The sequence below is a fragment of the Halichoerus grypus genome, chromosome 6, assembly GCF_964656455.1.
Source record: "Halichoerus grypus chromosome 6, mHalGry1.hap1.1, whole genome shotgun sequence".
Classification (NCBI taxonomy): domain Eukaryota; kingdom Metazoa; phylum Chordata; class Mammalia; order Carnivora; family Phocidae; genus Halichoerus; species Halichoerus grypus.
In genome coordinates this window covers 102,367,413-102,380,295 of record NC_135717.1, presented here as the reverse complement: position 1 = coordinate 102,380,295, position 12,883 = coordinate 102,367,413, and the positions used below count along the sequence as shown (strand labels likewise).

The 12,883-nt window shown below is 38.9% G+C and overlaps 1 protein-coding gene and 1 long non-coding RNA gene across 3 annotated transcripts in view; one reads left to right on the top strand and one right to left on the bottom strand.

The window, feature by feature from the left end:
* FAR2 (fatty acyl-CoA reductase 2) overlaps positions 1 to 12,883 on the bottom strand; it is a 151,276-nt gene that overhangs the window by 49,434 nt on the left and 88,959 nt on the right. For both annotated transcript variants that reach the window (XM_036084669.2, XM_078075827.1), the window contains exon 2: positions 5,423 to 5,651. In XM_036084669.2, coding sequence (XP_035940562.1) covers positions 5,423 to 5,611 — 189 coding nt within the window. In that variant the 5' untranslated portion in view covers positions 5,612 to 5,651. The remainder of the gene's footprint in view (positions 1 to 5,422; positions 5,652 to 12,883) is intronic.
* Positions 2,432 to 11,947, top strand: LOC144382354 (uncharacterized). The gene is made up of 2 exons (XR_013449125.1): positions 2,432 to 4,500; positions 11,690 to 11,947. It is a non-coding gene; the product is annotated as an uncharacterized LOC144382354 (long non-coding RNA).

Below are 12,883 nucleotides of genomic sequence, written 5' to 3'. Positions count from 1 at the left end.
GCAGAGTGCCTGCTACTTAGTAGGTTCTGGAGCATAGGAAAACTCCTTCTCCGCATATACAGCAGTGCTCAGTTTTTAAAAGGGGCTCATCAGACAGCTGTGTGTGTGTGTGTGTGTGTGCACACACGCGTGTGCATGTGTGTGTGCGTGTGCATGCATTTGTTACATCACCGCAAGGTTTCTGATTATACCGTGTGATGCAGCTACCTCTGCAAATTGAATGTATTTCAGAGTCAAGCTGAATCCTGTGGCTTGGTGCCTTTTTGAGTAAAATGAGTATAGAAAATTTGAAGCTTTTAAGAAAAAGACCTGATGTGACTAGAAGAAATTGAAAAGGAAGGAAAGAAGTTGGATGTGTGAAATCATGCCAGTGATTGAATTACCTAGTAAATTGTATTGTAAAAGAAAATAAGAGATTGAGAAAATAAATTGCTTCTGTTTCTGGGATTGTTATTATATCCCCAGGACTAAATCAATTTTTCTTTCTTTCTTTCTTTCTTTCTTTCTTTCTTTCTTTTCTTTCTTTCTTTCTTTCTTTCTTTCTTTCTTTCTTTCTTTCTTTCTTTCTTTCTTTCTTTCTTTTTCTTTCTTTCTTTCTTTCTTTTTCTTTCTTTCTTTCTTTCTTTCCTTTCTTTCTTTCCTTCTTTCTTTCTTTCTTTCTTTCTTCTTTTTTTTTTTTTCTTAAGAGAAAGAAAATGGCCCACAGCAGGCAGGCTTAACATGCTTCAACTAATCTGAGTTGAATAACTGTCAAACTGAAGGCCAGCTACACTATTATTAAAGGTGTGTGTTTGTTAATCATGGGAAATGTAAATTGCTGGCAAGATGATATCATTCTAGTTGTCCCAAGTACATAGAAGCCTCTTGCTTTTTGTGGCATAGTTTCTTAGGAAAAATAAAAAATAGTAATGGTACAAAACTGGCTTTGGGAATTTAAAATACAAACTTCTGTTTCCAATTGCCTTTGCCTTATGTAAAGATTTAACAGAATCATTAATGTCAATCAGAAGTTCATTTTTGGAAGTTGATTGGCAATAAGCAGCTCTTTTACTGGGTAGCCTTGAACCAAACATGGAAACGCTTCTTTTTCTTATGAAAAAGTCTTTGAAAATTAACCAGGAACTTGTATGTAAAATGAAATGAACATTTCTGGTGGATGCTTCTTAGTACTCGACAACGTCGGATTGCTGACATTTCCTTTGCAGGTGTTATTTGGTTCAAAAGTTGATTCATCTAAGTGCCTTATTTCTCCTCTCAGGGATTAATTTATCTAATACATTCTAGAAACTACTAAACAGGGACAGTTTTGTGAAAGGAGTCAACAAAGTATTTCATAAAATGTTACTATCTTCTGTTGTCTTAAACCTGATTAGTTCTGTGAACCGAGAGCCCAGTGTGTGACCCTGCATGATTCATTAACTACAGCTCTCCATGGTATTTCAAAGTTGATTTATCTCACGGACAAATGAGAGCTTATTAATTCACATTTTTCCAGAGAAGTTGGCTTGAAGTATCCAGCACAACCTGCCAAGCTCTGTCTTTGTTTATAAATCCATTTCCTGGTGACATCATACAAGATACTCCCACCCTGGAAATCTTGAATTTTGCCTGGTCTTCTTAGGTGATTAATTCTAAACCCAGCATAATCTCATTGCAACCCTCCCCTTATTTGATTACTACAGTTCAATAGAAGATGCCCAACGTTTTTTAGGATTCTCTCAATAAAACATTTTTTAGATACTAACCTCTCAATTACTCTTAATTAACGACCTCACTCTTCATACAATTTCAACTACCTGGGGTTTTATTTTTCAAATATGGATATTGTCTCCTTGATGTTTTCTTAAACAGTTATTAAGAGTAGATTATAACCAATTTAAAATCCTAAATGGGTATAAATGGGACATGTTTGTTGGAAAAAGAAACACAGCTTTAAGGCACTAAAGAACCTTTCAACATTTCTTTGAACTTGACAACTGAATGATTTACTGGCAACTCATTATCTGTTATTGTCAGGAAGAGCCATGTCTTGTTAAGCAAAGTCATATGCAAGACAGCAAAATGGATAAAATATCAATCTCTTTCTCTAAAACTGGTTTTTGCTACAATGAAAAGCTGGTTGATTCATAATGAAATGAACACATTTTTCATAAGTAAGAGACTAAGCAGCCAGCTTGGGGACCCCGGGGACACACAAGTTGAATAGCCTGGATCTGTGATGAGCATATTCACATTTTAGCACATGAAATCTTATTTTCCTTAGAAGTTTCTCATATTTTAGGAAGGAAACTAGAAGATTAAAAAAATAATAATGCTGAATACTTGGTATCATATTTCTAATAAAAATAGAGTCAAATTATTTAATTTGATAATCAGTTTCAAAACTCAAAATTAACTGAACTTGTATCTGATGACATGCTCTAAGTAAAAAAAAAGTAACATAATCTGGAAAGTTTTCTGTTTGTTTTGTTTACCGTTCAAAAGTCGTCCATTCACATAGTTTAAAAACATAATCTTAAGGTTTGTCTTTATTTGAATTTTTAGTTTCACAATGATTATGAGCAATAATACCTTGTGTCGCACAGATCGAAACTAATGACAGGGGGCCATCCCTTATTTCCACACAGCTTTATCAGCGGCAGTCAACAATAGTGTCCTCATATTCTGAGGCCAGAATCCATGATTTGTGTAGTGGAAGCTTTTCAGTTTTGGAATGCCCCGAAATAAAGCACATCATTTTTTAAATTCCATATAGTGCCAAGAAAGTGGGTATTTGCTTAACCAAAGGCTTGTTTTCAACAGGTGATAGAATCTGCTCTTTTTAGCAATAAACTTTTCTGTTATAAATGACAACATAGAATGGAGGTAGATGTTGTCTTAAAAAATAATCAGACATAGTGTGCAAGCTTCTCAAAATTCTTTAGATGTCCAAGGCACTCAAGGAATAAAAGTACTAAAAAAAGAAAAAAAGAGAAAAAAAAGAACCCACAAAAGGGTCATGCAGACACGGCATTTAACGACAGATATTAAGTTCTTTAGCCATATAATGCACAACAGATTTCTTTCTTCCCATAATTCTTTTAGGGAAAATTTATGGAGAAAAGAAATCTATACAATAAGCTCTAATTAGCCTAACAGTAAAATGTGAGGCCATAGGGGATAGTGGTTAAAGCCCTACCATACCTAATAATATCAGACTTGGATCTGAATCCAGAAAGACTTGAGTGGGTGGAGAGAGAGAGAAAGGTGAATAGACAGCCAGACAGACAGACACTCCTGGGTAAGCAAGGCAGTATTACCCTGTTTTACAAATAAGGAAACTAAGGCTCAATAAAGTATGTGTCTTGCCCCCTGTCCCACAGCTAATAATTGGCAGGGCTGAGATTCAAACCCAGGTCAGTCTGCCTTGAAGCCCCCCGCTCTGGAAGCACCATCTGATAAAAACAGACAGTTCCCGGAGGATACTGATTCTGCTGGTCTGGAGACCACAGTTTGAGAACCGCTATTTACAAAGGTCAACAGCCGACAATAAATAGCCCAAGAGTGGAGACAGGTGTAGAGATTTCACAAGCCAGGCTTACAGAGAAGTTATACACAGTACAGTCAAGATTTCCAGAACAAAAGCAATGTTGCTGTGTCATCAAAAAGAACGGTAGGTAAAGGTTGCGCTGACCACAAGACTCCCTGCCACAATATTTACCTAGAAATCTATAAGCTGGCCACAAAGCTACAAGGGAATGTCTGCTCTGTGATAAAAACAAAGTCTGTTAGGGATATGTAACCGAGTGAAGCTGTCTGAAGCGGGATCCGAGAGTTTATTCCAGATTTCAGCTTTACGCCACTTAGCCTTTTGGTCTTACTCAGAACCACTAGTTACCACGCGGGCGGTGCTGGGTAGAAACACGCGTATTGGTTCGGGAGCCAATCTGAAGTCTGACTCTCTCATTTCCTAGCTGGGTGACCTCTGGTAAGCTAACACTTCAGGTCTCAGTTTTCCCATCTACAAAATGAACACTGAGGATATGAATCATTCTTTCTTCACAAAAATCAAAGAGGTAAGGCACAAAAAAGCCTTTGAATAGTGTCTTGCATGTCCTAAGCACCCAGTAACGGTCAACTACTATTATTTTCCCACTGCTGAGTCAGGCCATGAGATACAGGAGAAGCTTTCCTGATTCTCTTGCTGATCATTTGTACCCAAATCTCATCCTGGTGCCTGCAGATAGATGTGGTCAGCGGGGTTACTGGGCATCTACAGTGTGCTGGGCTAGCAGATACCACCTCCACTAGATGTGAGCCTTCCTGCACATAGGAAAGGAGCCTTTGTAAAAAAAAAAATCTCTTATTTAAATTTTCCTTTTGCTAACCTTAAATGACCCTGTATATTCCAAAGAGGACTATAAACCCGACACGTGCCTTTTTTCATTTAGCTCCTGTGGCAATCCTGGGAAGTCCCTGTGGTTGTTCCTATTTTGAACACTGCAAACTGGAGCTTACGAGGTAAAGTGACAATGACTTGAAAAGCCAGAATTTGAGCTCTGATATGCTTGAGACCAAAGCCAATACTACCTTCAAATTTGTAAAACATGGGAGGATATGCATAATCCTTTTTTGAAGAAGATGGTTTGATACCCAAATGCTCATTTATGCATATCATATTTCATTTTGCATGTCTGCCCCTTAGAGGAACCTATGGGATAACAAAAATACCACACTACCCAGATCAAGTGTAGAACACCTAAACCTTGCGGAGTTTGGGCAACTGGAAGTATTATCACACAGCTATTTACTAATCGTATCTGTTCAGAATAGAATAGAATAGAATGTCCAAAAATGGGGGGTGGGGCAGAACTACCTAGAATTTAGAAGAAAGGTCAGGGGTGCCTGGGTGGCTCAGTCGGTTAGGTGTCTGCCTTCAGCTCAGGTCATGATCCCCGGGTCCTGGGATCAAGCCCCACATTGGGCTCCTTGCTCAGCGGGGAGTCTGCTTCTCCCTCTCCCTCCGCCCCCTGCTTCTGCACTCTCTCTCTCTCTCTCTCCCTCAAATAAATAAATAAATAAATAAATAAATAAATAAATAAATCCTAAAAAAAAAAGAAGAAGAAAGGTCAGAAAGGGTTCCGTTGAACGGTGACAGATTTCGAGCCTGGAGAGTCCACTCTGGGGGGTGTTAGCATTTTGATTCTTACTCAGTAATTTCCAGAACATAGAATATCTGCTCACCTGCCCTGGACAGGGCCTAGGCACCCTTTCTTCTCTTACAGGAAAACATCACAGATTTCTATGAGCTGTTAGTTGCCATCTTGTTCTGTCTCCTCTCCTCTACCTGCCCAGGCATCCTGGCCCCCACTTGCAGGTCTGGGACAGTCAGGGAACACTGTAGTGAGTCATCTTGCCCCAAGGCTCTTCCCCTATGGCATACCTTACTATTTAGGATCTGGAAAACCCTCTGCTGCATTGTCTGGCCAGCCTTGGGCCTCACAAGGATGTAAATGACTTTCAGGTCAGGGCTGGTGCGAAACAGCTTCTCCATCATCACTTTGCCCATGAAGCCTGTGGCCCCAGTAATGAGGATGGACTTGCCACTATAGAAAGCTGCAATCATGGACATGATTCTTCTCTTTGTCTTTTAAAACTCCGGAAAGAGGTTCCTGAAAAGGAAGAGAAATAAGAAAACATTACATTCTCAGAAGTTCTGAAATGCAGTCAATTTAAAATGTTGCTGGTCCTTCCAGGAGTTTTGAATGCAGAAAAAGGTTAGAGTGAGAGCATCATACTTTATTGACAACACGATTCATTTCAATCAATATTTATTGAGCCTACTTTGCCTGCCAGACTTTATGCCAGGAATTGTGGGCAGAAAAAAAAATGAGTAAGACATGGTTTGGTCTCAAGAGATTTCTCATAGTCTAACGGAGGAGACAGACATCTAAATAGACAGACATCTGAATATAATATGTAAGTGCTAAAGCAAAGGGATTACAGAGGTGGGATATATAGCAGGATCTGGAAATTTCATGCTTTCCATGGATTGTTTTGAACCCGGGCTTAGAGGCAGACACTTCACGTGGCATGTCAAATAGCACATGGTGCCTTTTCTGGGAGGCCCAGGACCTAAGGGCCGCATCTGGCTTGCCACTCCCAGATCTGCTCTTTCTCTCTGCTCCTGGCAACGGCCTTAAATGGACGGAGCCCCTACAATCACCCCGTGCTATTTCAGAGCTTAACAAAGCCTCTGCTCCTGGCCTTGCTTGTTCAACCTTCTCTGCCCTTTGCAGTGTTTCAGCATGGAAAGCAGCAGTGGAGAGCTTTGAATGAATGAAACAGTGCTGCAGCCTGGGTGCGGACTTCCTGTCTGTCCCATCAGGTCCCCCCCCGAGATCTGCTGGATGGCGGTGGGTGGATCATGCAGAACACAACTCCAGGGACTGGCCCTGACATCAGAGCTCATGAAGAAGAAGAAAAAACAAGTAGGAAAATCAGCACCCTGCCTTGTCACCTCCAGTCAAGGTTACCCTGCCAGTAACTCCTTAAGGAACTCCTTAACTCCTCATAGTCATAATTTACAGATTTTAATGATGGTCATAATTTATACTGTAAGGATCTTGAGGCTGTTCTTGGGCAGAACTCTTTGCCTTTGGAGGATTCATTCACTCATGAATTTACTCAACAAATAATTTTGAGTACCTGCCCTGCCAGACTCTGCCCTAAGTTCTGAAGATAAGCAGATGAATGAGGCAAACAGATCCTCGCGCTCCCTCGAGCAGAAGAGTCCAGCAATACAAAGATTGGTAAATATGTAAACATGATAATGACAGACTGTTACAGATGCAAATAAAATAAGGATCAATGACAGAAATCACATCCAATCATTGACCCTATTCACCTTAGGAAATCTGGATTTCAAATCATGTTAGTTATATCCACTGAGTTACTATTTAATCCCTTTTATTGGGGCACCTGGGTGGCTTAGTCAGTTTGCGTCTGGCTCTTGGTTTCAGCTCGGGTCATGATCTCAAGGTTGTGAAATGAGCCCCATGTCAGACTCCGTGCTTAGCAGAGAGTCTGCTTGAAGATTCTCTCCCTCTGTCCCTCCCCCTGCTTGTGTGCTCTCTCTTTCTCTCTCTCTAAAATAAATAAATCTTTTAAAAAAATAAACCCCTTTTATTGAGGGTTTATGTGAAAAATATTATTTTGAAGAACACATTTGGATCTTGTAAAAAACAGCAATTAATCATAGTTTTTTTTTTTTAACCATGTTGCAAAATGTCACTCATATTGCAATCTATCCAATCATTTTCTCAAGATTTTATCACTTGGGAAAAGTACTGAAGAGTCTTGCCTTGCCTGCCTGGAAGCTCAGAAAAGTGTGGAAGGCAGTATGACATCCTAGTTGAGCTCACAGGTTCTGAGCAAGACTATCTGAAATCAAATTCCAGTTCTGCCACTTACTAGCACTGTGACCTCAGGCACATTATTACTCTCTCTGTGCTGTAGCTTGCTCATTAGTAAATGGGGATAACAAAAGTATCCATGTAATAATGCTGTGGTAAGAATAATATGAATCAACATATTACTAAAACTCTTAGTAATCAAAACAGTATTCTACTGGAACAAAAAATAGACACATAGGTCAAGAGAGTAGAACAGAGAGCCCAGAAATAAACCATGCTTATGTGGCCAATTAATCTATAATAAAGGAGGCAAGAATATATAATGAGGAAAAGGTAGTCTATTAAGTGGTGCTGGGAAAACTGGACAGCTACATGCAAAAGAAAGAAACTGGACCACTTTCTTACACCACACACAAAAATAAACTCAAAATGGATTAAAGACCTAAATGTGAGACCTGAAACCACTAACTCCTAGAAGAAAACACAGGTGATAATTTCTTTGCCATCAGCCACCAAAACATTTTTCTAGATGTATCTCCTCAGGCAAGGGAGACAAAAGCAAAAAATAAACTATTGGGACCACACCAAAATAAAAATCTTTTGCACAGCAAAGGAAACCATCAAAAGAAAAAAAGGCAGCCTACTGAATGGGAGAAGATATTTGCAAATGATATATCCAATAAGAGATTAATATCCAAAATATATAGAGAACTCATACAAGTGAATGCCAAAAAAACCCAAATAATATGAATAAAAATGGGCCAAGGACCTGAGTAGACAATTTTCCCAAAGAAGACATACAAATGTCTAACAGACAGATGAAAAGATGAGCAACATCACTCATCATCAGGGAAATGCAAATCAAAACTACGAGTTATCACCTTAACACTTGTCAGATGGGTAGAATAAAAAAGACAAGAAATAACAAATGTTGGTGAGGATGTGGAGAAAATGGAACTCTTGTACACCGTTGGTGGGAATGCAATTTGGTGCTGCTCCTGTGGAAAACGGTATAAAGATTTCTCAAAAAATTAAAAATAGAATTACCATATGAGCCAGTAATTCCACTACTATTTACCCAAAGAAAACAAAAACACTACTTTGAAAAGATACATGCACCCCTATGTTTATTGAAACGTTATTTATAATAGCCAAGATATGGCAGTAACCTACGTGTCTGTCAATAAGTGGATGGATAAAGAAGATGTGGCATATGGAATATTACTCAGCTATAACAAAGAATGAAATCTTGCCATTTGCAACAATATGGATGGACCAAAAGGTATAATGCTAAGTGAAATAAGTCAGACAGAGAAAGACAAATACCATATGATTTCACTCATATATGGAATTTAAGAAACAAAGCAAACAAACAAACAAAAAGAGACAAAAAGCCAGACTCTTAAATACAGAGAACAAACTGATGGGTACCAGAGGGCAGGTGGGTGGGGGCATGGGTGAAATAGATAAAAGGGATTGAGGGTACACTTATCATGTTGAGCAGTGAGCAATGTAAGAATTGCATCTGAAACTAATATAACACTGTATGTTAATTACTTATCAATAAAAAAAGAAAACTCTTAGAAATATTAGTTACCTATAATATATACTCAATAAGTATTAGCTATTAATATAGTCACTGGTTATACATTTTTCCTCTTAATAGTTCCTGGTTTTTCCTTTTGACATTTATTTTAAGTGCTCTGTCTTGTGCATTTTATACAGCCTCTTTTGGAAATAGGAGGTGATTTGTAACTCAATCAGTCATCAAGCCAAGTAAACTGCTTTCCCCAAATGCAACTCTACTTGATGATAAACCTTGCCAGTTCCTGTTTTAGCACCATACTCCTTTAGTATATTAGGTATAAATAAGCATGGGTGGCAGGAAAATACAGAAGAGAAACTGAGTTTGGATAGGGTTATTTCCCAACCTCACTTGTTCTGAAGATGTCAGATGCTGGTTTTGCACTCTTATAGGCTTTAGTGGAGTCATATTTTATAGAAATATGAACATACTGTTAAGATATTTTGATCCCAGACAGAGTTTTGTAATCTATGATAAAAAGTTTTAAGAAGCAGGTAATGTATTTGTTTTTTTTTTTTTTAAAGATTTTATTTATTTATTTGACAGAGAGAGACACACAGCGAGAGAGGGAACACAAGCAGGGGGAGGGGGAGAGGGAGAAGCAGGCTTCCCGGGGAGCAGGGAGCCCGAGGCGGGGCTCTATCCCAGGACCCTGGGATCATGACCTGAGCCAAAGGCAGACGCTTAACAGCTGAGCCACCCAGGTGCCCCACAGATAGTGTATTTCTAATGAGCCCATTTCTTATGGGACAAAGGAAGACTTGATGTGTCCGCAAAGAATTGAATTTGCCTGCTCTGTCTGGAGTCCAAATACTTGTCAAGCACAACCAAAACCATGGCAGAGTACACTGAGTTCTCTGACAGGAAACAAAATAAACCAGTATTTTGTGGCACTCATTACCTGATTGTCGGGAACAGGCAGCAGAGGAGAGTGGCCAAGACTCTAAACAAGGCAAGTGGTTCTGAAAACTATCAGAGAATTCCTCATCCTCAGATCAAAGTTGTATCAGAGATGTTTCTTCTACTTCTTGCCTCCACTCTAAATATATGGCTTAGTTCCTGGCCCCAGAAACTCCTATATAAAATTTGGCTCCCGGGGCACCTGGGTGACTCAGTCAGTTGAGTGTCTGCCTTTGGCTCAGGTCATGGTCCCGGGGTCCTGGGATCGAGCCCCGCAATGGGCTCCTTGCTCAGTGGGGGTCTGCTTCTCCCTCTCCCCCTGTTGCTCTATCAAATAAATAAATAAAATCTTAAAAAAAAATTTGGCTCCCTGAATTCTGTTCCATATATTAAACTTACATAGTCCAGGAATTATTAACCCTGAATATAATTCATTAAAATAATTAAGCTAATTATTTTAAAAATTAAAATAAACTTACATTCAGTAATGGACGATAACACAACTCTAGAAGGAGGAATATGTTTAGGACCAGCTGACTGGTCATCTTCTGATTGCCAGTGCAGAGAGCAAAGGATAATTTGCTGTTCCTCATGCTTATGATATGGCTTGTGAGAAGCCTAAGCCGCTTTGACAAATACCAGAATCATCCTGTATAATGTAGGATATATTATGCTTGCATGAAAAAGGAGGGGGCCTCTGAAAGTCAGCCGGTGCATTTTTATTGAATGTCTACTATGTGCCAGATACTGTCTAGACCCTGGGAATAGTAGTGAATGGGCTGTAGGCACCTTCGATTCTTCCTTTCTTTTCTGGAGCTTTTTATTCTCAGGATCATTTCTCACGGTCATGAGTAGAAATAGCTAGTTTTTACTCTTCTTTTGGTAGTAAAATGAGGCTGTTCTTGTTTCTGGAGAACAGATGTTAAAAATACTGAATCATGATTGTTGTGCCAAGTTGTACATTTTTTGTAGGTTTCAGCATATGGAAATTATTCTTTGAGTGGTTCTTCTGGAGAATAAAAAATTAAGATTCAAATACTTAAGGGAGACAAGTTTATGGATATTTCTTGATAGCCCTTTAGAGAAAAACATTTTTAAAAAAGAAACAAGGTGCTTTGCCCCTCAGGAATCCTACTTAACCAAGGTACCGGGCGCTGTCCAGTACAATGTAAAGTGTTTAGCTGCACCCCTCGCCTCTACTCACTAGATGGTAATAACATCCCTCTTCCCCAGCCAGGCGTGACAATCCAAAATGTGTCTAGACTTTGCTAAATGTGCTCTTGGGAAAAATGGCCTCTTCTTCAGAGAATCACTGTTCTTGGACCTTCTTCAATACTCATTTTATAATATTTAGCACACCACATTAAAAAGTCAAGATTCAAGGCTTAAATTTCTGCTTGTGAGACTAAGTACAAATATGATCCACTGCACCCCTATTTTACCTATACTAAATCCTTCATAGCTACGTACATTTACCCAAGCAAATTACATGCATGGCAAATCCTGATTGTACTCAATGTGGAGATGAAGGAAGACTTCTTCAGAGAAAGATGTCTCACTTTTTATTTAACGACATTGCCTTTAGTCTCTGTGCTTTAAGTTAGACTATGAACCCCACCTTGCATACGGATTGAGCCTCTCACCTTCATCCATCGAAACCGATTACTGGCAAATTTAGGAAAGAATGGCAATCAGACCAGCATGAGACCAGCTGAGGAAAACCATTAGCATTGGTTGCTGTATATTAATAATTCTAAGGATAATTGAGCCAATACCATCTATATGTAATTCTGTGCCCTTTTTTTTGAAGATTCAAAGATGCTGTGTGTTAAGAGATAAGTCCTGTTGGCAAATGCAATGTTGGTTGGCAATGGACACAGTAATATGGGCTGATCTACTGAAGAAAATTGATGCTATTTTGGAAAATTCAGCAAATGAAAGTTGTTCTGCTTCATCAAAATTGAACAGTTGAAATTCTTTCAATAAGTGTGCTGAATTAATTGCATAAATGCATTTACAAAATATTATTCAATGAATAAAAGGAAACCACAAACTTGTGAAAACATAATGCCCATTACAAATCCCTATGGGAAAGACTGGGGGAGGGCTATGAAATAAATGACAGTAGCTGTATAATTGTGTGATAGGATTCAAGGAAAAGAGCCTCATTTCATGTCTATAATTTTTTTCCATGACTTAAAAGGTAATTTAATAATACATACTTTAAAAAAGAAGTTCTCAGAAAGTAATGGCAGCCAGTATTTTTATAGTCTCTTCTTTTGCTGTGGGCACTGAAAGTACAAAGACATTTGCAAAACAAACCTCCTTAGTTTAAAATGTATTTAAATTATTTTTAAAAGAGCTGCTCAACTGACATTACACACTGATATGGACTGAATTATGTCCCCTCCAAATGCATATGTTGAAACCCTACCCCCTCAGCTGATGGTATTTGGATATAAGGCCTTGGGGTTACATGAGGTCATCAGGGTAGGGCCCTAATCTGGCAGGACTGGTGTCCGAACAAGGAGACACCAGAGAACAGTCTCTCTTCGAACAGGCACCAAGGAAAGGCTATGTGAGTACATAGAGAGAAGGCAGTTGTCTACTATGCCAAGAAGAGAGCTCCCACCAGAAACTGAATTTGCTGGCACCTTAACCATGGACTTGGAGCCTCAAAAACTATAAGAAATAAAGGTCCATTAAAGCCACCTGGTCTATAGTATTTTATTATAGCAGCTTGAGTAGACTAAAGCACACAAAAACACACATGACCAGAGACATGAACATTTCTGTTTGAGTAAAATAACTTGACAATAATTCCTAGCAACCTTCTTAATTTGGGAGTAAACCTGTGTCATTTTCCCATCTTTGCAGATAGAGGTAGGACATTGATTCTTGCTATTCATATGTTTGTGAAAATATGGACAGGCCTTTGACAATAAACTACAGAGACCACATTAATCAAGTTTTAAAAAAAAATTTGTATATAAGTCACATATCT